Source organism: Sycon ciliatum, chromosome 13 (assembly GCF_964019385.1).
Source record: "Sycon ciliatum chromosome 13, ocSycCili1.1, whole genome shotgun sequence".
Lineage (NCBI taxonomy): Eukaryota > Metazoa > Porifera > Calcarea > Leucosolenida > Sycettidae > Sycon > Sycon ciliatum.
The window spans coordinates 15,223,464-15,246,652 of record NC_088655.1 but is presented as its reverse complement, the minus strand read 5'-3'; the positions used below and the strand labels follow the sequence as shown (position 1 = coordinate 15,246,652).

At 48.6% G+C, this 23,189-nt stretch overlaps 1 protein-coding gene across 3 annotated transcripts in view; it reads right to left on the bottom strand.

Annotated features, from left to right (window-relative positions):
- The window catches only part of LOC135830036 (alpha-L-rhamnosidase-like), a 60,124-nt gene that overhangs the window by 24,996 nt on the left and 11,939 nt on the right, over positions 1-23,189 (bottom strand). For 2 of the 3 annotated variants that reach the window (XM_065342422.1, XM_065342420.1), the window contains exons 7-23: positions 22,083-22,131; positions 20,792-20,891; positions 20,412-20,474; positions 19,751-19,859; positions 18,797-18,834; positions 9,399-9,458; positions 9,115-9,156; positions 8,574-8,674; positions 7,566-7,689; positions 5,824-5,895; positions 5,229-5,318; positions 4,527-4,606; positions 3,282-3,378; positions 2,346-2,419; positions 1,180-1,291; positions 816-884; positions 299-349 (exon numbers count right to left, since the gene is read on the bottom strand). In XM_065342422.1, the coding sequence (XP_065198494.1) occupies positions 299-349; positions 816-884; positions 1,180-1,291; positions 2,346-2,419; positions 3,282-3,378; positions 4,527-4,606; positions 5,229-5,318; positions 5,824-5,895; positions 7,566-7,689; positions 8,574-8,674; positions 9,115-9,156; positions 9,399-9,458; positions 18,797-18,834; positions 19,751-19,859; positions 20,412-20,474; positions 20,792-20,891; positions 22,083-22,131 (1,331 nt within the window). Of the gene's footprint in view, positions 1-298; positions 350-815; positions 885-1,179; positions 1,292-2,345; positions 2,420-2,676; positions 2,751-3,281; positions 3,379-4,526; positions 4,607-5,228; positions 5,319-5,823; positions 5,896-7,565; positions 7,690-8,573; positions 8,675-9,114; positions 9,157-9,398; positions 9,459-18,796; positions 18,835-19,750; positions 19,860-20,411; positions 20,475-20,791; positions 20,892-22,082; positions 22,132-23,189 lie in introns of all 3 variants that reach the window. The other variant, XM_065342421.1, reaches the window with a different exon arrangement.

Here is a 23,189-nt window from a genome sequence, read left to right as displayed (position 1 = left end):
ATGCTAGTGCAGCCCGTGCCAACCTGTCTTTCTTCAACTGACTACACAAATCCACTTGGAGTGCATCAACCATGGTTTTGTGTCCACAATTGTAGTCTCCAGTTCTTGCCGACCTTGTTTCAACGGGCCCATTGGCCATTGCACGCTCCCCTACCATTTACCCGCCCACCACTACCAACCGAGGCCCAGTGGAAATAGAGCAAAAGCAGAAAGACCGGCTACAACGCATGTAAGACAGGTTAGACAGTAAGGGCAGTGAGACGGAGAGTGGATAGAGAAATGCCCACGTGACTCTTACCTGTCGGAGGTTGTTGGTGAAGCTGAATGCCGACGGCACGGCTGTAGCTACCTATTGCACAGGAGGAGAGCAAGATACAGAACTGACGGGAACTGAAGAATGGCACAAGTAGCAATGGGTACTGCGTTGCCTATCCATTGGATAGTGTGCAAGTTATGCAAAGAACAGAGATGCAGCAGACGGACTTCCTCCCAACACAAACCAATATGTATTGCACAATTCATTGCTGGAAAGGTGTACGTTTTAGAGACGTGTCCTAATAGGAGGTGCCCTTTGTAGAGAGGTGTCCTCGGTGGAGGTGCCCTTTGTAGAGAGCTGCCTTTTGTAGAGAGGTGCCCTTTGTAGACGGTGTCCTCTGTGGAGTGGCATTCTTCATACAGTCAACCTTATTAATAGCAACCCTCGATCGAGCACGAGGCAAGTGTTGCTATTCACAAGTTGCCGGTAGGGTATTAACCCCCACCCCCAGGGAGATTCTACTGTATAGATACTAGACATGTACATGTGTATTTCTTACCCTCTTGTTGGGAGGTGGTGGACACCAATCCCCGTAGGAACCAGGGTACTTCGTGAAGTCCTCAGGTGACTGCAGGCACACACACCGGTTGCAATAGAAGCGAATGTCAATTCGTAAAGCCCGCAAACTGAGAAATCAGCACCTTGAATCTCAATGAAGAAAATCCAATAGCAATGACCACTCTAACAGAATCACATCCATTCTGTGCATGAGCACATCATGATCACAACAGTAAGTGCTTTCAAGTACCACATTTTCCGGAGTATAAGCCACGACCACAGTAAAGATTCAATACAAACAACATTTTGATGATGTCATCAGATATAGACACTACCCCAGTTGAATGACAAATGGCTTCACTTACCCTTCCCATCATCTCTTGCACGTACTTCATCAAGCCACTGGCGTGCTTGGTTGCCACGGTTGTGTCACCATAGTAATGCATCATGCACCATGCAATCTGGGGATATGCGGCACTGTAGCACAAAGGCAAATGAAATGCAAATTCGGGCATGCGTTAAAACGGCGGCATAAAGTGGAGTCAGGCCTTGCAGGATGCACTTGTACAGCAGATAAACATGCTCATAAAGAAATATACATAGATGTAGGCATGATTGCAGGTAGGCAGACATGCAGGCAGACAGGCAGGCAGGCAGGCACTGAGGCAGGCAGGCACTGAGGCAGGCAGGCAGGCAGGCAGGCAGGCAGGCAGGCAGGCAGACATGCAGGCAGGCAGGCAGGCAGGCAGGCAGGCAGGCAGGCAGGCAGGCAGGCAGGCAGGCAGGCAGGCAGGCAGGCAGGCAGGCAGGCAGGCAGGCAGGCAGTCAGGCAGGCAGGCAGGCAGGCAGGCAGGCAGGCAGGCAGGCAGGCAGGCAGGCAGGCAGGCAGGCAGGCAGGCAGGCAGGCAGGCAGGCAGGCAGGCAGGCAGGCAGGCAGGCAGGCAGGCAGGCAGGCAGGCAGGCAGGCAGGCAGGCAGGCAGGCAGGCATGCATGTGCAGGCAGGCAGGCAGGCAGGCAGGCAGGCAGGCAGGCATGCATGTGCAGGCAGGCAGGCAGGCAGGCAGGCAGGCAGGCCGGCAGGCAGGCAAAGAGCCATGAACACTGGCCCTCAGAATACAAGCAGAATGTGCTCAAACGTTAATGACACAACACCTGCATGTGCATACACATAAACATTAGAAAAGCATGTACCGTAAAGTACCGTTGATCCGGCCCCCACGCCATGTCGCTTTCCAGTTGGGTTTTCGGCAGGGGACGGGAAATAGATCAAGGCTGTCAAGTGCAGTACGATGTACAACAACGTAGATGATCAGACTCGATGTGCTGGATTGTGCACATTTTCATCCTGGATTGGCAAGTATTGTGTACAGCAGTGCATGTGTCGGTTCAACAGCGTATTTTCGTTGTATACGCCAAAGTCGCTTCACAAGTAGAAAATCGACAGGGGGCGGGAATTAGAGAGGAGGCGGATCAACGGTACTTTACGGTACATGTATGTATGCAAATAAATGAGGGCCGTGTGGAAATTACCTCCAAGACGGATCAGCTGGTCTACCGCCATACCGCACAAACGGTACAACATCCGGTATACTCCCATCATCTCCCTTCGAGTCATGGTGCAATGTTTGAAATATACCAGCGAGCCCAGTACAACACATACACACACGGACACATGCACACAGGCACACCGACAGCGACACACATACAGACACACACACGCACACACACACACGCACACACACACACACGCACACACGCACGCACGCACACACACACACACTCACACCACCACGAAGCACAGCGTTGCAGCAAAAAAAGACAAAACCAAAGAACAGAATGATATGATTGTCAATGTGCCTACCTCCACGAGGGGTCGCCCGGTCTACCCCCTCCCCGCACCCACGGCACAATGTCCGGAATAGCTCCATCCTCAGTCTACACATGTACATACAACATAGAGCACATGCTGGTGAGTTGCACTTCGGAGCTTTAAAGGGAGCAAGCTGAAAACAATTGATATCTGGGAATTGGGCACGAGAGCTTCATTTTGATTAAGATTGCACTAAGACAGGTAAAATAATGGATTTGAATTTCATATAGGGAAGCAATGTCCTTACAAGTGGGATTCGTCTGCAGCGTGTGCCAAAAGAAAGTTGATAAATTCCAAAAATATGGTACCAGGGATACACATAAGCCAAGAGGCATGCATTATCAGAGCTATAGTATCGGGTCAAAGCTGTACTTTTGTCCACGAAAAAGAGCTAAATCTTTCCTCCAGCGTAGAAGCCCTCCCCCGCCCGAACATTCCTTTTCATACAATAATATAGCGTAGAATGTAGCATTTTGCCCCCGAGATGGGCGAGACAGAGGCCCAGAGGGGATGAGTACGACTTACATCCTGGAGAGGCTCTGGTCCCAAGGAACTAAGGTGCTCACACAGGAACAACCACGGGACAATACTCTTACCTGCTCAATCTCAATGTTCCTCAGCATGTTGGGGAAGAATGCAGACATGTCAAAGTTTAGCGAGTAGGAATCCGATGACAGGCCAGCATCACCCATCCTAGCGAAGGCAAGGACAAAGACAACAAGAGTCATGCACATGTCATTACATACAGTGCATGTCTGATAAGATGTGCCTCCTTGAGCTACAGGAATGTGTACTTAGTATTGGAGATACTTATTATAGAGGTTGTACGATTACATCATAAGTTCAGATGCTTGGGCAAAGTCGTGGCACAGCACTGCATTAGCGACTAACGCTGTATACACATCGCCCATTAGCGGTTCAGCTGACTCACCCTGTATGCTTAGCACCCATTAGCTGTTCTACTAGTTCACCACCTTGATATCATTCGCATAACCTCAAGAACAACATCTATTTATTAATGCATCACCTGGGTCACCGTAAGACTGCAAATACCTATGACTGCAGTGAGGAGACGAAAGGTGCATATTCATATGTATCCATACACCCGTGCACCGGAGATAAGCCCATTGCGCATTGTCAAATATGGAAGGTATGAGTAATTCATGCGAGTACACTGCGATCAGCAATGCACTGTTCAACACCCCAGACAACCATGCCCAGGTGGCTGTGTGGGGTGCGTATGGTACAAATTACGTCATTACGCAATGGGCTTATTAGCCGCACTGAGCGAGGGTATAGGTCTTATCACAGTACGTACAAAGGATGTGGGACTCATGTGATGGTTATGGCTTCCGTAGCCAGATGCTGAGAATAACGGCGAACCTGTGTTCTTTGGTGTTTCTTGATGTGTTTGACCTTTGCACCTGTATGCTTATGAATCCCATAAACAGTGTTCTGCCTGCTTTCCCGTAAGCTGCGCGCGCGCGCGCGCGTGTGTGTGTGTGTGTGTGTGTGTGTGTGTGTGTGTGTGTGTGTGCGCGTGGGTTTGCACGAGAGAGAGAGAGAGAGAGAGAGAGAGAGAGAGAGAGAGAGAGAGAGAGAGAGAGAGAGAGAGAGAGAGAGAGAGAGAGAGAGAGAGAGAGAGAGAGAGAGAGAGAGAGAGAGAGAGAGAGAGAGAGAGAGAGAGAGAGAGAGAGAGAGAGAGAGAGAGAGAGAGAGAGAGAGAGAAGAGAGACAGAAAGAGAGAGAGAGAGAATATATGTGTTCATGCATGTTCGGATGTACATTTGTGATTTTGCAATGTGTGTAGGTGTGCATATATGTGCACACATTCAACGTACCATCCGAGTCTCTCATCACGCTGATCACAGTCGGTCAATACACTCATAGCATTAGACTCCTGGCCGCTCCAAACATTACGCTGACACAGTTCAATGAAGCAGCCGCCATCACATCACACAGGAACAACATATGCACGCAGAAACACAGACACAGACACACACACGCACACACACACACACACACACACACACACACACACACACACACACACACACACACACACACACATACACAGACACACACACACATACAGACACAGACACAGACACAGACACACACACACACACACACACACACACACACACACACACACACACACACACACACACACACACACACACAGACAAACATAATGCACACAAACACAAAACCCACACACAGACACTGCGGTGAGCATTCACAAAAAAAACATTTCCCTGGACCCACCTGCATTTCAAACGGTGTTGGTCAATAAAATACCTCTCGTGGAACATAGTAGCGGTGGCAACACCGGCAATAATAATATGAAAGTTGGTTGCTCGCAATGCAATGGTCGAGCTCGCGCACTTCCAAGCCCAACTGATGAAGGGTACTTCCCCAACACACTGTGTATTTAGTAGGGAGTGGTACTTTCTTACACAATGGGTGCAGTCATCCCCCCCCCCCCCCCCCCCCCCCCCCTACACACACATGCACATACACACTGCACACGGAATGCTCACCTGTATGGCATTCATGGTCTTGCTAGATGTGTTGAATGTGCCGGAACGTTTCAACGAGGTGAAGAAGTGATTCATTGTGATGTCGTCCTCCTGTCATGACAAAATCGAAACAAGGAATACAGTAAATACACCATGATCGAGACCAGTAGACTATATCACGCACAGGTGAAAATCTTCTCTTGAACAGAACCCGTAGACAGCATGGTTGAAGGCCAATATACATTGGCAGTGCCAGCTATCCGGGGCGGATGAGCACACACAAAGTCTTAACAAGAAGTTTGAATGTATTGTCACAAAGCCGTAAACCTGGACGTTTGTGATTTCTGAAGACGGCAAACACTCCTGACCTAGGCTGAGCTAAATAGGGTTGTCAAGCCGGTGTGGAGATGGTGCTATGACTCAGGAAGCAACCATCACACACATGCATGTGTGTCCTGGCATGTTCTATGCCTTGTAAGTGAACTACAATCTCCTATCAGCATCAGATGAATGGGCCAAGATAGAAGTGAACTGAGCACACTCAGAAGCCGCTCACATCACTCATAACACAATCGGGCAGGAGGAGAGGGGGGGGGGGGGGGGGGGGTGTGCTTACATTGACTAGGCCAGGCCATCCAGTGATCTGCACATAGCGGAAGCCATGGTAGGTGAACGATGGCTCATACACCTGCAGGATGCACACACACGCACGCACGCACGCACACACACACACATACACATACCTTTGATTGATCACAACTGATCACAATGGAGCACAATGCACAGTCAACCTTGAGAGTAATACCCAGCGATCATGCACGAGAAAAGTGTCGTTCTTCGCGAGTTGTCGTTCCTCGCGAGTTGTCGTCCCTCGCGAGTTGTCGTCTTCGCGAGTTGTCGTTCTTCGCGAGTTGTCGTTCTTCGCGAGCTGTCGTTCTTCGCGAGCTGTCGTTCTTCGCGAGCTGTCGTTCTTCGCGAGCTGTCGGTATTCGCGAGCTGTCGGTATTCGCGAGCTGTCGGTATTCGCGAGCTGTCGGTATTCGCGAGCTGTCGTTCTTCGCGAGCTGTCGTTCTTCGCGAGCTGTCGTTCTTCGCGAGCTGTCGTTCTTCGCGAGCTGTCGTTCTTCGCGAGCTGTCGTTCTTCGCGAGCTGTCGTTCTTCGCGAGCTGTCGTTCTTCGCGAGCTGTCGTTCTTCGCGAGCTGTCGTTCTTCGCGAGCTGTCGTTCTTCGCGAGCTGTCGTTCTTCGCGAGCTGTCGTTCTTCGCGAGCTGTCGTTCTCCGCGAGCTGTCGTTCTCCACGAGCTGTCGTTCTTCGCGAGCTGTCGGTATTCGCGAGCTGTCGGTATTCGCGAGCTGTCGGTATTCGCGAGCTGTCCGCGAGCTGTCGGTATTCGCGAGCTGTCGTTCTTCGCGAGCTGTCGTTCTTCGCGAGCTGTCGGTATTCGCGAGCTGTCGGTATTCGCGAGCTGTCGGTATTCGCGAGCTGTCGGTATTCGCGAGCTGTCGGTATTCGCGAGCTGTCGGTATTCGCGAGCTGTCGGTATTCGCGAGCTGTCGGTATTCGCGAGCTGTCGGTATTCGCGAGCTGTCGGTATTCGCGAGCTGTCGGTATTCGTGAGCTGTCGGTATTCGCGAGCTGTCGGTATTCGCGAGCTGTCGGTATTCGCGAGCTGTCGGTATTCGCGAGCTGTCGGTATTCGCGAGTTGTCGGTATTCGCGAGTTGTCGGTATTCGCGAGTTGTCGGTATTCGCGAGTTTACGGTATTCGTGAGGTTGAAAGTGTGCAGCGTAATGATCACTGTAGGTCTGAAGATTATGTCATCATTATGCCATCATTATGTCATCATTATGTCATCATTTGCAAGTCTTCATTATAGAGGGTATGCGGATGATTTCATTGAGATTTTCAAATGCACAAAAAAAAACAGCTGAAGAAATAGCAACAAAGGAACAACATTAGCCAACCACAACTGAGCCTATTGGTGGTCTATGAGAGCAGATCCATGGAACCTCAGACTATGATTGGATTAGGACATTTCTATACGTGTCTATGTGCATGGTGTGGATGCTCAGTCTTGCAGGCTTGTGTTGATATGGCTAAAGTATGTACTTATATGTGTGAGTAGTCCAATCTAGAAGTCACGCTCATGAGCATGTCTTGTTCATTGTTCGGTATGGCCGGTTATGCCTTTGTATGTTGCACCACAAACTCTTATGGAAAATGGTGAAGTCACGAGAAGGGGTTGAAAGCAGGAGTGTAGCTTTGTCTAGTTCAAAAGAGCAGGTTACAGTCATCCTGTGATCTGCCTTAATGGAAACAATCAGCCGCCTACTCGCCAAAACACTGCCCCGGCATACCTCTGGATTCTCGTCCTTTCCGTTGATGATGTAGGTATCTGTGGCCTTGGCTCCGCGCAGATTGCCAAAGTAGGGCAGACCAATGGGGCTCCCGTATGGTTCGTGCATGAGAATCTCTGCATAGCTGCAAGTTTAGGAAACACGCCAAAGAACCACGCCATGAGCTTTCTCCATGCACACGGACATTCATCCATCACCGCACATAGCAGAGCCCAGTAGACCGGGGAATGGGGCACGGACCAAGATACACAGCTAAAGTGGTTATGCAGGTTCTTGGTTAGGTGAAACAACAGCAACAACCCGGGCATTTCCAACACATACTATGATAGAAAACTGTGTAGTACATATACTGAACAACAAGGGTATTCAAGGCTTGTTTTGTGTAAGTTGTTTGCCCGGCTATTTAAAGTTTCATGCTTTCGCAATCATCAGGCAACGGTGCATCCTCCGGAGTAGTACAAATACAACACTTGCATGTATGTACAACCCATACTGTAACCATTCTGGTCGTAGGGGCGCCGCATGTGTCGTAAGGCAGCAGCATCTTGCATACAAAACAAAATTCTCACCGAACCAAAGACTATAGCAAAGTACTATAGCTAAAGTCTTTGGTTCGAGTCCTGGCGATGACCGTCCACTTCTTTCTTCAGACTATTTCCCTTTACAATCCCTCAACCTGATGTTCAGTGATGAACGCTCGGATCATCGGGCTCCACAGATTAGTTTCATTCAATTCCCAAATCCTGTACCCAAGGGGAGCCTTAAAAAAAGAAAGAAGATTTGTAGACTTCCTCCAGGTTCTAGGCAGGTTGGCCATGTTCTCGATCAACACAGTGTTGCTCCTAAATATTTTGCCAGAGTTGTAACAACCATGACCATGGGGTAGTGGCATCCCGTGGAAGCGGGAAGACGGTTCTTGACCCGCCCAGTACGCGAAACCCGTGCATTTATTTATGTTTTTGTTACGACCATCTTGTAAAAAATCATTTTGTTACAATCTTAGCTTACTGGAAAGTCACGGGAACGTTGACGTATGAGTATGCATTCTTGATGGAGACCTTGACACGACCAGAAAGGTTCTCTCCAAAGTCCACAACCCACACATTCTCCTGAGCTGACAGACAACAGACAACACACACACGCACACACGCACGCACGCACGCACGCACACACACACACACACACACACACACACCATTGGACCATTGGACCATTGGACGCCCATCGCCAGAGGCGATGATAGCGATGCTACAGCAGAAGCCATAGCAGCTTGTGCTGGGATTGCACCATTCAACAGCTTGCAAGGCTGAAGAATTGAGCACCACTATTCAGCCTGGTCTACACCATACAGCTATGAAGTGGCTTTACTGGCCAGTGAATCCCTACTTTTTGGTCTTTTTCATTTTTTACACACACACACACACACACACACACACGCAGACTTCATGCATGCACATCATTAGACAATGCCTGGGCAATAGAAACTTCCCAATTGGTGGAGCTATACAAATGTCATCGTATTCGTTTGGAGTTGTGCGCCTGGGCTTACCTGGGGTTGCGAAATGTTCACCGGCTTAACGGTTCGGTTAGTCTGTGCACAGAAGCAGACGCAAACACAAAACCCGAAAATTATTACTGGGCAGACGAAGACTACAGAATACTATGTCTGTGCACAAGAACGCACAGGAGTGTTTTTGCCTGCCAGTTGTTACACACTTAGGAGTGGACAAATGCTGTAACACATCAACACAATCTCATCCACACTCTGCCCGAGCCCCAAGATCATTCCAAACGAACCCTAGCGACAACATTTATCGCACAGTGGGTACCTACCAAGATTTGTGGTATCTGCGAGACAATCATGTCACCCGCTGGACCTGTCACCATTGATGCCTGAACAGTATAGCAAACACACAGAACATTTCTGAACTCGGATGGTGAGCCAATGTAATCATGGGCAAAAAATGGAGGACGAAATATGGTTGCTTAGGTGAACAGTTATTAAGAACAGTTAAAGGGGAACTCCACGAAAAAATGAAACTTTGATAGCCTGTAGAGTTTCGGGCGCTGAGTCGAATGGTCCTGGTCCGAAGCCTCTACGACGAAGCGTTCTTGAGATATTTCACTTTGAAATTGCAAAAACGGGGGCCGCGCCCTGACGTCATGCGGCCATTTGGTTACATCATCACGGGCTGCCTACGTCATTGTGGCAAAGTCGTTTCTCTTCGCCAATCTACAAGCACTAATTTTAGTTGGTATTTCAAGGGAAGATGGGCGATTCCGAACAATCCTCTGTCCCCAGCAATGAAGGCAGCGATGCTGAGGCCAGTGAGGACGACCAACAGCCCACCGCCGCGTATGGTTGGGGCAGGGAGCCCAGATACTCTGCTGAGGAGCTGCCATCGCGTGTAACAAATGTTGAGGAAGAAGATGCTTCAGCAGCTGCGTCCGACAGAAGACGAGTAGCTTGGCCACCAGAATCTCGATTCGTTTGGGACTCCGACTGGTGCGAGCGTGGACAAAAGTGTATAGCCATGCCCAGCCTGCTGGAATGATTTTGCTGGTAGGATGCTGCCGTTGTTGTCGACAAGACGGCCCAAGGTTTCTTGCGTAGCGGACCTCGCAGATTACGAGATCGTATCCTTGCATTAGGCTGTGCCCATCACTGCTCTTCGAGGTTATCTCGACATGCAGAAGCCGCCAATGCCAGTGACAGAAGAGTCTGACATTAGGTAAGCCTCAATTAGTTTGCCTTGACTTGTCTTGTGAGGAGCGCAAATCAGCATGATACGAAGTTGTATTCAAACTTTGGAGCAGGGTGCAGGTTTTCGCGCTCTGACGCTCCCACAGTTTCTCGCCAGGAAACCGGCATCAGGCCGGCCTGGTTTCAAACATTAGGTATAGTAGTAGTAGTAGTAGTAGGAAACTAGGTAGACATCGGATAGCTTTGGCCCACCTCCGCCATGCCTCCAGCAAAAGCTGCCGTTCGCGGGCTGACGGATTCGGAGGTAAAATTGTTGTGCTCCCTCCCCGGGATCGAGTCTTCGACTTTAGACGTAGTAAAGACGCTGGCAACATTTGTGACGGAGTCCGCAGACCGCGAGACACGACTAAAGAATAGGATCGATGATTTGTCGAGGCAAATTGCAGGCCTGAACGAGGAGGTTGCCGCCCTCAGGGAGTCCGCCATTGTCGCAGCAAGTGCTTCTCCCCTGACTCCTCCAGCAGTTGCCCACAACCAGCACAGCCAGCGTAGATCTACGATGGAGAGTACAGCGGGAAGGACCAGCAAGCGTACCCGTACTCGCGCAGGCCAGGCTGCCACGTGTACCACTGATGCAGACGAACACCGTAGCACTTCCCGTAGCGTGGGTGACCCTGCCAGTGACCATGAAACGTCAACCGAGGATGAGGACAAGTCCCAGGCAATTGAGCGGCCCACTGTCAAGCCCAAGCCACTGAAGCTAGAGCCAATCACGGACGACACGTGGAAACTGGTATCAAACGAACCTCACAGAGTGAAGAAAGCCGTAATCTATGTGGGCAATTTGAACTCACATAGCAGTGAAGAAAGTGTCAAGGAATTCACTGAGCAACGCTCTGCAGCAGTGAACAAACCGGTGAAGGTTCACCAGTGCAGTATACACACCACAGACGATGGGAAAGTGTCTGCCCGCTTGATGATCGATGCGACTGACCTTGGAATCGCCACTGCTCCAAACTTTTGGCCTCGCCCACTGTACGCGCGGGTTTGGCGCCACCGTGAGCGTCCGAAGGGGGACACCTTGTCCGGCTCACACAGTGACACTCTCAGTGACGCTCCAAGGGGGGACACTTTGTCCGGCTCACACAGTGACGCTCTCTCCGAGTCCTCCGACACTCAAGCTCAAAGCTCCAATTAGATCCTTTCGGATCCTGCTGACGAACACATTTGGACTACTGAGTAAACTTGGTGACTTCCACCATGCTGTACACGTTCACCAACCTGACATTGCCATTGTCACAGAGAGCAAGCTAACCCCTGAGAAGGCTACTGATTCCGAACTGTCCTTGCCTGGGTACTACTCCCCACTGCGGAAGGATCGAACAGCTCATGGAGGAGGAGTTGCGGTTTGGGTTAAAGCCAGTCTGGCCCTCCGAGAACTCGATGACATCCAGGTCGGGAATGAGGAGCTAATATGGCCGAGTGTCAGAACTGTAGATAAGAAGTCAGTGGCTGTGTGTGCTGCATATCGCTCTGGCTCCTGCCACGACAATGACATCAGTACCCTTGAAGCCATCAGTGCTGGCATAGACCTGGCCCGTAAATCTTGTCAATATGTGGTATTGGCTGGAGATTTTAACGTACACAACGTGGATTGGCTCGGCAGCACCAAGACAACTCATGCAGGTGTGTACACTGAAGACATGTGTGCGTTTCACTGCTTGGAGCAGCACGTGCATGAGCCCACCAGGGGCCTTAACCCACTCGACTTAATAATGACTCACCTACCGGGAGATGCGACAGTCAATACCTTAGCACCTCTGGGAAACTCTGACCATGCCTGTGTCCTAGCTGACTTTCATGTAAGCACGGCAGAGGAACCACCAGTGACCAGAACTGTCTGGCGTTACCAACGCGCAGACTGGGACAGACTCCGCCACTTCTTTAGAACAACAGATTGGCAGTCCACTGTCAGTGATGATCCTGATGCAATGTGTATGCACTTGACCCAGAATATTCTGGAAGGAATGCGCCGATACATACCGTCTAAGCAGTTGTGCATGAAACCATCTAACCCCTCTTGGTGGACACCGGAATGCACTGAGGCTGTAGCACAGAAACAAAGAGCATGGAGGAGACTCTGCGCCGACCGGTCAAGTGCCCAGCTGCAAGCCCGTTACAATGTCGCCAAGCACTCAGCTAACCATTGCCTGGCAACTGCCAAGCAGGCATTCACAGCAAGCCTGGCACAGAAGTTAGCCTCTGGTTGTATGGCGACTGGTGAATGGTGGCGAACCATCAAGAAGGCCTCTGGCCACGGAAACAGCCCATCAATACCTACTCTCCGCAGCACCGATGGTACGGAGCACGACACCAACCGCAGCAAAGCAGAGTGCATGGCCGAACACTTCGCCAACAAATGCAGCTTAGGGGCAGACGACCTATCCGCTCCATTTCCTCACGTCCGACCACGTACTGATCGCAACCTCTGCACCGTCCGGTTTCGTGAGACCACAGTCGAGCGAACTCTCCGCCAGCTCAACCCCACCAAGGCCACTGGTCCAGATGGGATACCTGCCCGCGTCTTGAAAGCTTGCTCTGCAGAATTGGCACGGCCGCTTTCAAAACTATTTACATGCTGTCTTCGCTCCGGCATTCAGCCACAACAGTGGAAGGTTGCAAACGTAGTTCCAGTCCACAAGCGCCAGTCTAAATCGTCGCCATCAAACTATCGACCAGTGTCGTTACTGAGCATCCTCTCCAAAGTTGTGGAGACCATAGTCAACAGGGTAATGAGCAACTTCATGGAGACGAATCATGTCCTGTCAGAATGGCAATTTGGCTTCCGTCGCGGCCACAGTGCAGCAGACCTGCTGACTGCTCTCCACCACCAGTGGGTGCACACTGCCGGAGATAAAGGAGCTTCTCGAGTGCTGGCCATCGACATTGCTGGAGCATTTGACCGAGTGTTTCACACTGGTGTGTTGCACAAGGCTAGAGTGTATGGCATCTCGGGAGACCTGCATCGGTGGCTCCAAGACTACCTCTGCAACCGCACACTTCAAGTCCTCATCTCCGGCCAGACATCAGCCAGACGCCCAGTTAAGGCTGGGGTGCCACAGGGCAGTATCCTGGGCCCCACCTTATTCTTGGTCTACGTCAACGACCTGGAAGACCACCTCCCAATCGGCTCCAACCTTGCCTCATTCGCCGACGACACAACCCTATACGCCGAAATTGCAACGCTCGGTGCTGTTCCTGACAACGCTAGAGTACTCCAGGCTGCTGTCGACCTAGTATCCGGTTGGGGCTCGGATTGGAAAGTGCAGTTCGAGCCAGCCAAATCTCAGGCCCTTACAATTTCCCACCATCGTCGGGACTGGCCAATACCCCCCATTGTCTTCAATAGAACTCCTGTCGAGGAGCAGCCCTCCATCAAAGTACTCGGCGTCACGTTTGACCATCAGCTAAAATTCAGCCAGCATATCCGAGCTGTTGTAGTCCGAGCAACGCAGATACTTGGAGCCTTGCGCAAGGCATTTCACTTGCTGACTATTCCTGCCCGGCTTCGAGCCTACAAAGCCTTTGTCCGGCCGGTTATGGAGTACTGCCCAATCGTCTGGATGGGGGCAGCTCCTTCCCACTTGAATCGGCTGGACTGGGTGCAGGAGCAAGCCATCAAGGCAATACATCCGCAATGCTGGCTTCCTAGCCTCATAATTCGCCGCACCATCGCTGCCCTCTGCCTCCTGTATAAAGCCCTTTGCGATAATTCTCCCGCTCTTCTCTCGAGAATGGCTCCACCCCCGACACACCAACCCAGGACCACACGCCTCACCCGCCAGGCTGTACGACTGTCCACCGCGCATCCCCATCAGTTACAGAATGTTCTTCCTGCCAATTCCCGGAACAATGTGAGCCGAGCCTTTCCCCACCCCGTCATCCCAATTTGGAACCAGCTGCCTACCTCTATCATTCCCCACCCATTTCACCCAAAGAACATCCAAAAGTTCAAGACAGCAGCTTATCACCATCTCCTCAGAACGAACTGGCACTGGGCCACTCATAGCATACGCGAGTAAGAGGGTACAGTGTCCTACCCTGCTTGGACATACATGTAATCTCTCCTCGCAGATAGTCTCCTCTTGAATTTAAAAGTCTAACAGCGTCCACATCAATACTCAACTTATTCTTTTGCTCACTGAGCAATACAATCTTTCCATTTTCTTTCTTCTGTTTTCTTTTTCAATTAATCCTCCCTACCCAATATCCCTTTGGTGCGTCCATGGAGCTATGAAGCCGAGACCTCTGGTCGGCGGAGCTTAATGGGCCCCACCACCACACTCCATCATTCACCCCAGTGTCTGGAGATATGTGGATTTTGTAGAAAAAAAAGAAAAAAAAATGATACACTTCAGTATTCTTATTTTTTTGGGGAAATTTATTGTTGTCAGGCGCACTACAGCAGGCGTCGCACAAGAAAGACATTGTACTAGTGGTAGTTATCACAAGTTTCATGCATGACACAAACAAATTTCTCTTTGCTCCGAGTATGTCTTGACTTATCTTGTGAGGATCGATGCGCGTAATGTTTTGTGTGTAACTTATTGTTGTCAGTTATTGTTGTCAGGCATAGCACGAACAACGTTGTTCTGTACTATAGTGCTATCACAAGTTTTCATGCATGACTCACATTTGTCTTTGTCATTTTCCCTTGGATTGGTACGAGATCTACAAAGTATGGTAGGTAGTGTTCTGTTGGTGAAGAGAGCACTGCACACAGTTTATCAGCACCATGGGTGCATTTGATCACACCCGAACCCATACTTTATCGTTTCAAGCGATAGACTTTGTCAATAAACTCGTTTTCTAGTATACCATGGCATGCAACGTACAAGCGTGGGGTCAAGAAAGTGTACACCAAAATAATGCACAAATTCTGGCAGGAGAGTAAGAAATCTGTACTTTCTGACCAAGACATCTCTGTACTAGTAGGCAATCGAACGCGTCCTAATCAGTATTCATCCCCCAGATCATTGGAATTCAATTTGAAATCAGCAATTATGGTAAATTCTACAAGACCCTCCATCTTTGTACCAGTGGACACTAAATTAGTATGGCGCGCGCACTGAAAGTGCAGGTAGGTACCGGTAGGTGCAATACAGCGCATATGTAGAGTAAATGAGTATTTGACTTTAATAATTATTACGGTACAGCAATGTGGTATGTTCAAGCACGAAGCACTCATCATACACATTCCATATGACATTCTGTGTTTGTGTAGATCTCTACGCTATGCGGCACACAGGCAGTACACACTATGTACACGGCAAATTGGGCAAGCACGTTCGTTGTCGTCTTCCAGCCTGCGTTGTGAATACCATCAGGCAAAGATATCCAAATTCTGCACCACCTCAGCCTTCTCAGGAGGCTTCTACCTGGAATTTGGCAGGGAAACTCGCTTCTCCAAGGCAGGAACATCGAGGTTGCCATTTGCAACCGCTACCACCTCACACATGAGCTTGTCAACATACTCATAGCTCTTTCTGTCGTATAATTTCTATTTGACCAGTCTTCTTTAGGGGCCGTCCAAGGTTACCAATAATATTTTCAAAACGAAATGTTTTCGTTTGTGGGTGGGTGGGTTTGACGGAGTTTCGTTTTGAAAATAATTATTGGTCTTTTTGGTTGTGCTGTGGAGACGGTTGACATTGACGTCGTCAAGAGCTGCGAGATGTGCGTGTCCAATCATCCCCAGAATTGAGAAACGAATGCGTTTGAGAATGTAGTTTGGCAGGACACTGTGATATACCTGCATGGCAAAAAGAATGAGGAGAAAACACTTGCTTAGACAATATACTGCTGTATGAGAAAATGGAAACTTCACCGTACAGGACGACTCTTGTTCTCAATTGCATTGTTCGTTTCATTCCCTGTGTTGCCCATAAGAGACGGGAGCAAAAATGTTCAGCAGATGTTTGTTGTCTTCTGGCGTGGAATGGCGGCATCATTAGATGTACACATAGTCATTTCACTAAGTACACCACTACTACAGCATATGTACTATCCTTAGGCGCAAGCGCATGGTGTGAGTGCATGTGTATAATATGTGTAGTTCCCACTGTATTCCTTGCACAATAGGTCTTCACTTACTTTTCTTTCGCATACAACCAGAACCCATTCCTTGTTCGAAATTGGATTTTTTTGGCCTGGTGATCCCGCAAGCGTGGAACTCGGAGTGTAATAATTTTTTGTTTCACTTTGCTTGCACTATTCCTAGGCTGTCCAGACTTCTAACAACTGCTCTGAGTGATATGGTATTCATGCAACCATGCCTAGAAGTAGGGTAGCTGTTATAAATAGAGACATATCCACGCAATCAACTTACACTGGTTCAGTTTGGCAGGATTGGTGAGACAGTTCGTCGTGCATGCTGCCTGCACATCGCAAGCAAACAGTTCTGTAACCGTCGTACTTGCTGGGGGTCTGTCTGTTTGCGTCCCAGTTGATGACAGATGTGCACAGTTTGAGTACTGGTATGCGCAAAGTTACTGGGGTAATATCGTTCATCAGCTAGCTGCAGTCGGAGTTGATGGTGTGATGTACTCTTCTGATCCTGATGGGACGTATCTCGCCCTGCTTTCTCAGTTGCAGCTTGTTGAGTTCGCTTTGCTGGAGGCTCACGGTTCGGAGGGCACTGGTACACTGATGAGGGCTTTCCTGGACGGCGTACTCGTCAAAACTCAGCTCTCAAGTCCCTCTGGATCATAAATGCAGCGAGCAAACATAGCTCGTGCTGCGAAAATAGGCTTGAAATTTTCACGACGCATTGCAACATCTCGGCGCTTTGCCAGGTCTCCATCCTTTGGGAATCTGAGAAAACTAACCCCAGGAGGATGATGTGATACTGGCACAATCAACAACACAACAATTTGGCATTGCAGCGGCTCAGGCGACTTGGCAAGCTACTTTCTGAAGTGACTTTCGTCCTGAAGAAAGTGAGATTCAAAATCCAAGTATTTTCGCACCATGCCACAATGACGTCACACGTACATTGGTATGGGGCGTGGCTAAAATTGAAATATCTCAAGAACGCTTTCTCGTAGAGACTTCGGACCAAGACCATTCGACTCAGCGCCCGAAACTCTACAGGCTATCAAATTTTCATTTTTTCGTGGAGTTCCCCTTTAAGTAGTAGAGCCCACACGCTCTCTTCCATTCACACTGCAACAGTTCAACTCATTTCACAATATTACAACGTTTCGGCAAATTGCCTTCATCAAGTTCACAATGATGCGCAAGCTCCCAAACCAGCATTGATAAAGGCCAACAACTCCCCTGTCAGTAAGAGGGTGTGAGAAGCAGCGCGAAAAAGAGTTCAGCTAATACTAGCGCTAACATCGACTATCAGTGGAGGGGACTACAGCTGAGGTAAAACCAAAACAACACATTATTCAGCGTCGATGTCATGATAATCAGACACTAAACGAGTGGCGATACAAATTACAGCAATGACCACCCAGCGCTAGCATTTATCTTTGGAGCCAAATTTCTGATCTCCACAGCCTCCCTCAATTTCCTGCTAGCTCAGTCGCCTTCTCGAGCGAGGACTGATACTGCTGTGAAGGCGCTATCTCGCAGCCTCAATCTCCTGCGCGAATGCTTGCTTCTCATGTGGTCACCCCAAGGCTTGTCACGAGTCCTTCAAAGTGCTTCTCCATTATGTTCCTTTAGACGGGTCTCTAGTGATCGTTCTGTCTCTCCAACGGCCTTTATCAATGCTGGTTTGGGAGCTTGCACATCATTGTGAACCTGATGAAGGCAATTTGCCGAAACGTTGTATTATTGTGAAATGAGTTGAACTGTTGCAGTGTGAATGGAAGAGAGCGTGTGGGCTCTACTACTTAACTGTTTACGAAACTGCAGGAAGCCTCCCCACTTTTACTTAGTTAGTAAGAACTAGTAACATTGACATGATCACTGGGCAGGGAGATAACAAGAGTGAGCTGTATTCTAAGTACATGTACTGGTTGGAAGCATGTTTCTCGTTGCACAAGTCCACCAGTACAATATATCGGCTGGTCAGACCACCAACGGGAATCCTCGGATAGACCACCACCACCCCCACCTACTCCTCCACCTCCTCCAGGGCAAGCTGAGACATGCCGGGACTCCTCACCATGATCAATATGCCATGCTTAAAATTCACGTCTGACATAGCTGCTAGCGCTCCGACCATAGCATGTGCAACCATTTCGAAAATGACTAAAACTGCACATATACAATGCACTGGACATAGCCTTACCTCTTGTGCCATTGCTTTGACTTACAAAGACTTCATCTCAGCAATGTTCTTAGAAAATTCTTCTTAATTGGAGGCACTTTTGCAGAGCGATATCTTGGGTCCTACCGGTAGGACCTCTATTTGTGGGCAGCAGTGGCATTTTTTAAATTTATTTATTTATGGATTCCCCAAAGGCTGAGGCCTAAGTCGAGGTACATGCTCAACTCCAATGATTTCACTCACGTTTCTCAGCGGCTGTGGAAGGTCTTTCAGAGATGCATCTAGAAGCACAATGAACACGGGAAAAGTGAACTGTCACGGTGCACTAGCCATACTCATTGCGGCCTAGCACCTCCACCCATAGCTAGTCACATCATCATGTCAAGTTGAAAACACCACTGCAGCTGTACGTATGGTTGATATTGCCAGGTGTGTCTTTACCACCATATTTATCAAACATCGTCATATCGATGAAAGCAAAGTGAGCCGACACTCATACCCCACTTCCTTGGTTGTGCAACTCTCAGCGTGATTACAATTTCTGATGATGATCACATGAAAACGACGTTCAAATCATAACGGTCATATTGTTCCATTGTTCTCGTGGTGTGAGTGCGCTCGCTTTACTTTCATCGATATTAGGTTTCTTGTCTCCGCGCCGACTTTTTAACCTCCACTCACAGCAGTCTTCTTGACCCGAGACTACAATTTGTAAGACTTGCAACCATTCATCATTGGTCCAGAATGCAAAATGCATGCACACCCACGCATGCAGCCCGCACACACACATGCACTCACACATGCACGTGCACACTAGCGCGCGCACACGCGCACACATGTACACACACACACACACACACACACACACACACACACACACACACACACACACACACACACACACACACACACACACACACACACACACACACACACACACACACACACACACACACACACACACACACACACACACACACACACACACACACACACACACACACACACACACACACACACACACACACACACACACACACACACACACACACACACACACACACACACACACACACACACACACACACACACACACACACACACACACACACACACACACACACACACACACACACACACACACACAAACACACATGTAAGGTTGAAAAACATTCAGATTGAGCTCCTCTGCCTTACTGTACGTCTCTCCATTGTACATAGAGTCGTAGATAATCGGTGTCTCCTGCCATGTCCAGCTTTCGTCAGTACCAACGAGTGTCAAGCCATTTGCATGCTTCATTGACACCTGTAGAAGTGCACCAGTCAGCGAAACAAGACAATAGTGTTTAAAGTCGAAGTCTGAAGAAAATGTTAAACGGGTCGCTGCTTGGCTGATGGTTACACGATTGCTTAGTGGTAGAGCATCGCTGGCTACAAGCGAGGGTCCCTGGTTCGAGTCCTGGTGGTGACAGTCAATTTTTTTCTTCAGACTTTTCCCGTTTGTCTCTTTCCCTCAACCTTGTGAATAGTTCATAGCACAGCATTTAATTTTTTGACTCCTGCTCCTCCAGGGGCAGACCAGACTAGCAACCCGTCTACCAAGACACCAAGGCAGCATGCAGATTTCACTCCAGTTGAAACGCTGATACACGTTGTGCCGAAAAGGAGAACAGCCACAGCAAAAGCAAAACATGTTTAGAAAGATAGAGAGAAAAGGAGAGAGCGAGAATGGGAGGGAGGGAGGGAGGGAGGAAGGAAGGGGGGAGAGAGAAAGAGAGAGAGGGATGGAGAGAGAATACAACAAAAGAAGGACAAAAAGAGTTAGCAGAGCCTTAGGCAAGAGAGCATGGCACATTACCTGCATTCTAAGCACTCTTGGGTACTTGTCATCAGGAAACTTGCCATCCTTGGAGGCAAAGACCTACAGCGCACATATCACACATCACACAAACCGGCAACTCGTGCTAGCACGATGGTTAGGGAAGTCTAGAATAGAAGACATTCCACACAGATACAACAGTGGTGTGTTTGTTTGCTTGTTTTTGGTTGTGTGTACCCGAGCCAAAATTGCAAGTCGACCGCCACTGTACATATGACATGTACATGCATGCGATTTTCGTCGTCCAGCATAGCAAGCTGTGTTCGTTTCAGAGGGAGGGGAGGGGTCCAAGTACGAAATGAACGATGTTCGTTTCAGGGACGACAGAAAAACGTTTGCGACGACCCTAAATAACTCACAGCATCTCTCCAACCCAGACCCAGAGTGACTGCGATGGTGGCTGCTTTTGCACCTTGAAGTTGTTGGGTGACGTTGATTGCAGAGTATGTCACTTTCTTGCTGCAATGCACAGAGCAACACACACACACACAGCCAGCAGAAGGTGAATAGACTCCGGGACACTGAGGCACACGCTTGCTATTAAGATGCAACAAGAAGATGAATACAGTCAGACCTCGCTTATCCGGTCCTCTTTTATCCGGATCCCTCGCCATCCGGAAGATCCGGAAGAAAATAGCTGGTTACAGATTTACAGCATACATGATGCATCCAACATAACCAGTGCTCGATTATCTGGTTCCCTCGCCTATCCGGATATTTTTGTCACGGGAAAACGGATGTGTGCGGTTAAGCGAGGTCTGACTGTATTGTGTGGTATCTCCCGATTTTCATTCCGGAGGTAACCATCAGACAATAGCAACAATCTTCATTCTCTTCTTCTTGTCGTAAGTAGCTCTGCCCTTGGGCATGGAGCGTTCTATTAGACAGCCTGGAACCTTTCTGTTTTGTTATTTACATGAAAAAACTCGGATGTTGAGCCAATATTTTTAATCCTTTTCTCTTTACATAATTTTAATTATGTAAAGAGAAAAGGACATAATTATAAGTTACTAGTTATGACTAACAGTCCACCAAAGTAACGAGATATGCAGTCAGATATATCTCAATATCCTTGTCAGTGTTGTGCCTCGTTGTCGCACTATCTGACTGTATACATGTGTTATCTCGTTACCTTGGTGGACTGATAGGCAAAACCGGTAACTTATAGGTCCTTTTCTCTTTACATGTTATTTAGATGGTGGGATAGCCCAATTGTTTAGCATCAGAGGGAAGTTAGTGTAGAACGGGTGAATGGTAGAAGAGGTCCAAGACCCACATCCCTAGTGTGCTAGAACGAACATGGGTCACCCTGACCTCCTATTTTAAAGAAGAGTAAAACTTCCCAGGTTCGGGCAGGTTGGGACCGAGCACTGCCTGCAACTAGGAATTGCCTGTATCTCGGATCATACGTACTTACAGAATGCAAGTAATTTTTTTTGCCAATCAATAGTTTTTTGGGCCTTTTTTCTTCATTGAAATGCCATTTTTCGTGACTCTAGATGGGTCAGAAAGGTGCCCAGTGAACGAGCGTGCTCGGATTAGGGACGTCCGGATCTGGGGAGTTTTACTGAACTTCAAAGTATGTCCTCGGGTACTCACATCAAACCCTTCTATTTTGGTCCTTAGTTTACTGGCTTCCTCATGACTTACTTGTATGTCGTCCATCCTGGTCCCAGCTCGAATGGGGTAACATCAGCACCTGACCAAGAGGACACAGCGGAATAGGACACAACAGACAGCTGCTTAGCATTGTGCAACCATGTTTCCCGGTGTCACGGTTAGCCACAATTTACACAATGCAGCCACACCTCTTTAGGACGAACACCAAAGGACCAATGGTATTCGTTCACAATACTGGGAGTTCTTCTTCTTATCCACATTTTATACGAAGTGAATACACAGTGATTTATCCAATAGAGGTACGAATAATAGTTTGGGGCTTTACAGTATCACACAAAGGCAGCCAGGAAGGCAAGGTACTCCAACATTGCATCACCCCAGATTAACATTGTATTCCCAAATCACAATCAGTGTTAGCCGCGGGCAGGATCAGCCGGTGCAGCTCAAACTGAAAGTGCTCAATACACCAGAGTGAAGACCAGCACCATACACTAGTACAGGAGATGGTAGCCTGTTTTCACTGTAAATTCGAGTTAGTTTGACTCACTGACCGATCATGAGACCGCGGTGCATTCCCAAACTACTGTAAAAGCAGAAATTTTTGGTGGTGTTATATTTTCAGTAGTTTCGGTGCTGAGATTTTTACCGAAAATAGAACGCACCGAAAATTTTGGTACTAGTACAGTCTGTATCGGCTATGGCGTACCCTTTTGATTTCCGTGATTTATCACTATAACCGATGCATCATTTTATGCGATACGACCGATTTTTTTTCTTTTTTCCGATCGACACATGAAAGGCAAGGAAATACTTCCAGCATGGCGTTTTGACAAATGAGCATGCTGCATAGTTGACAGTGCCCGCATTTCCATACAAAAAATTCTGTTATGTACATGTACATGTATCACTATAAAAATAAGCAACGTGAAGAAAGTTAAAAAATAGGGCCTTTGATATTATTGCTACATGTATTTTAAAGTCAACTAGGATGAACTCATCTGCTTCACTACCTCTCTCTCTCTCTCCCTCTCCCTCTCCCTCTCTATCTCTCTCTCTCTCTCTCTCTCTCTCTCTCTCTCTCTCTCTCTCTCTCTCTCTCTCTCTCTCTCTCACTCACTCACTCCTTTCTTCCCGGTT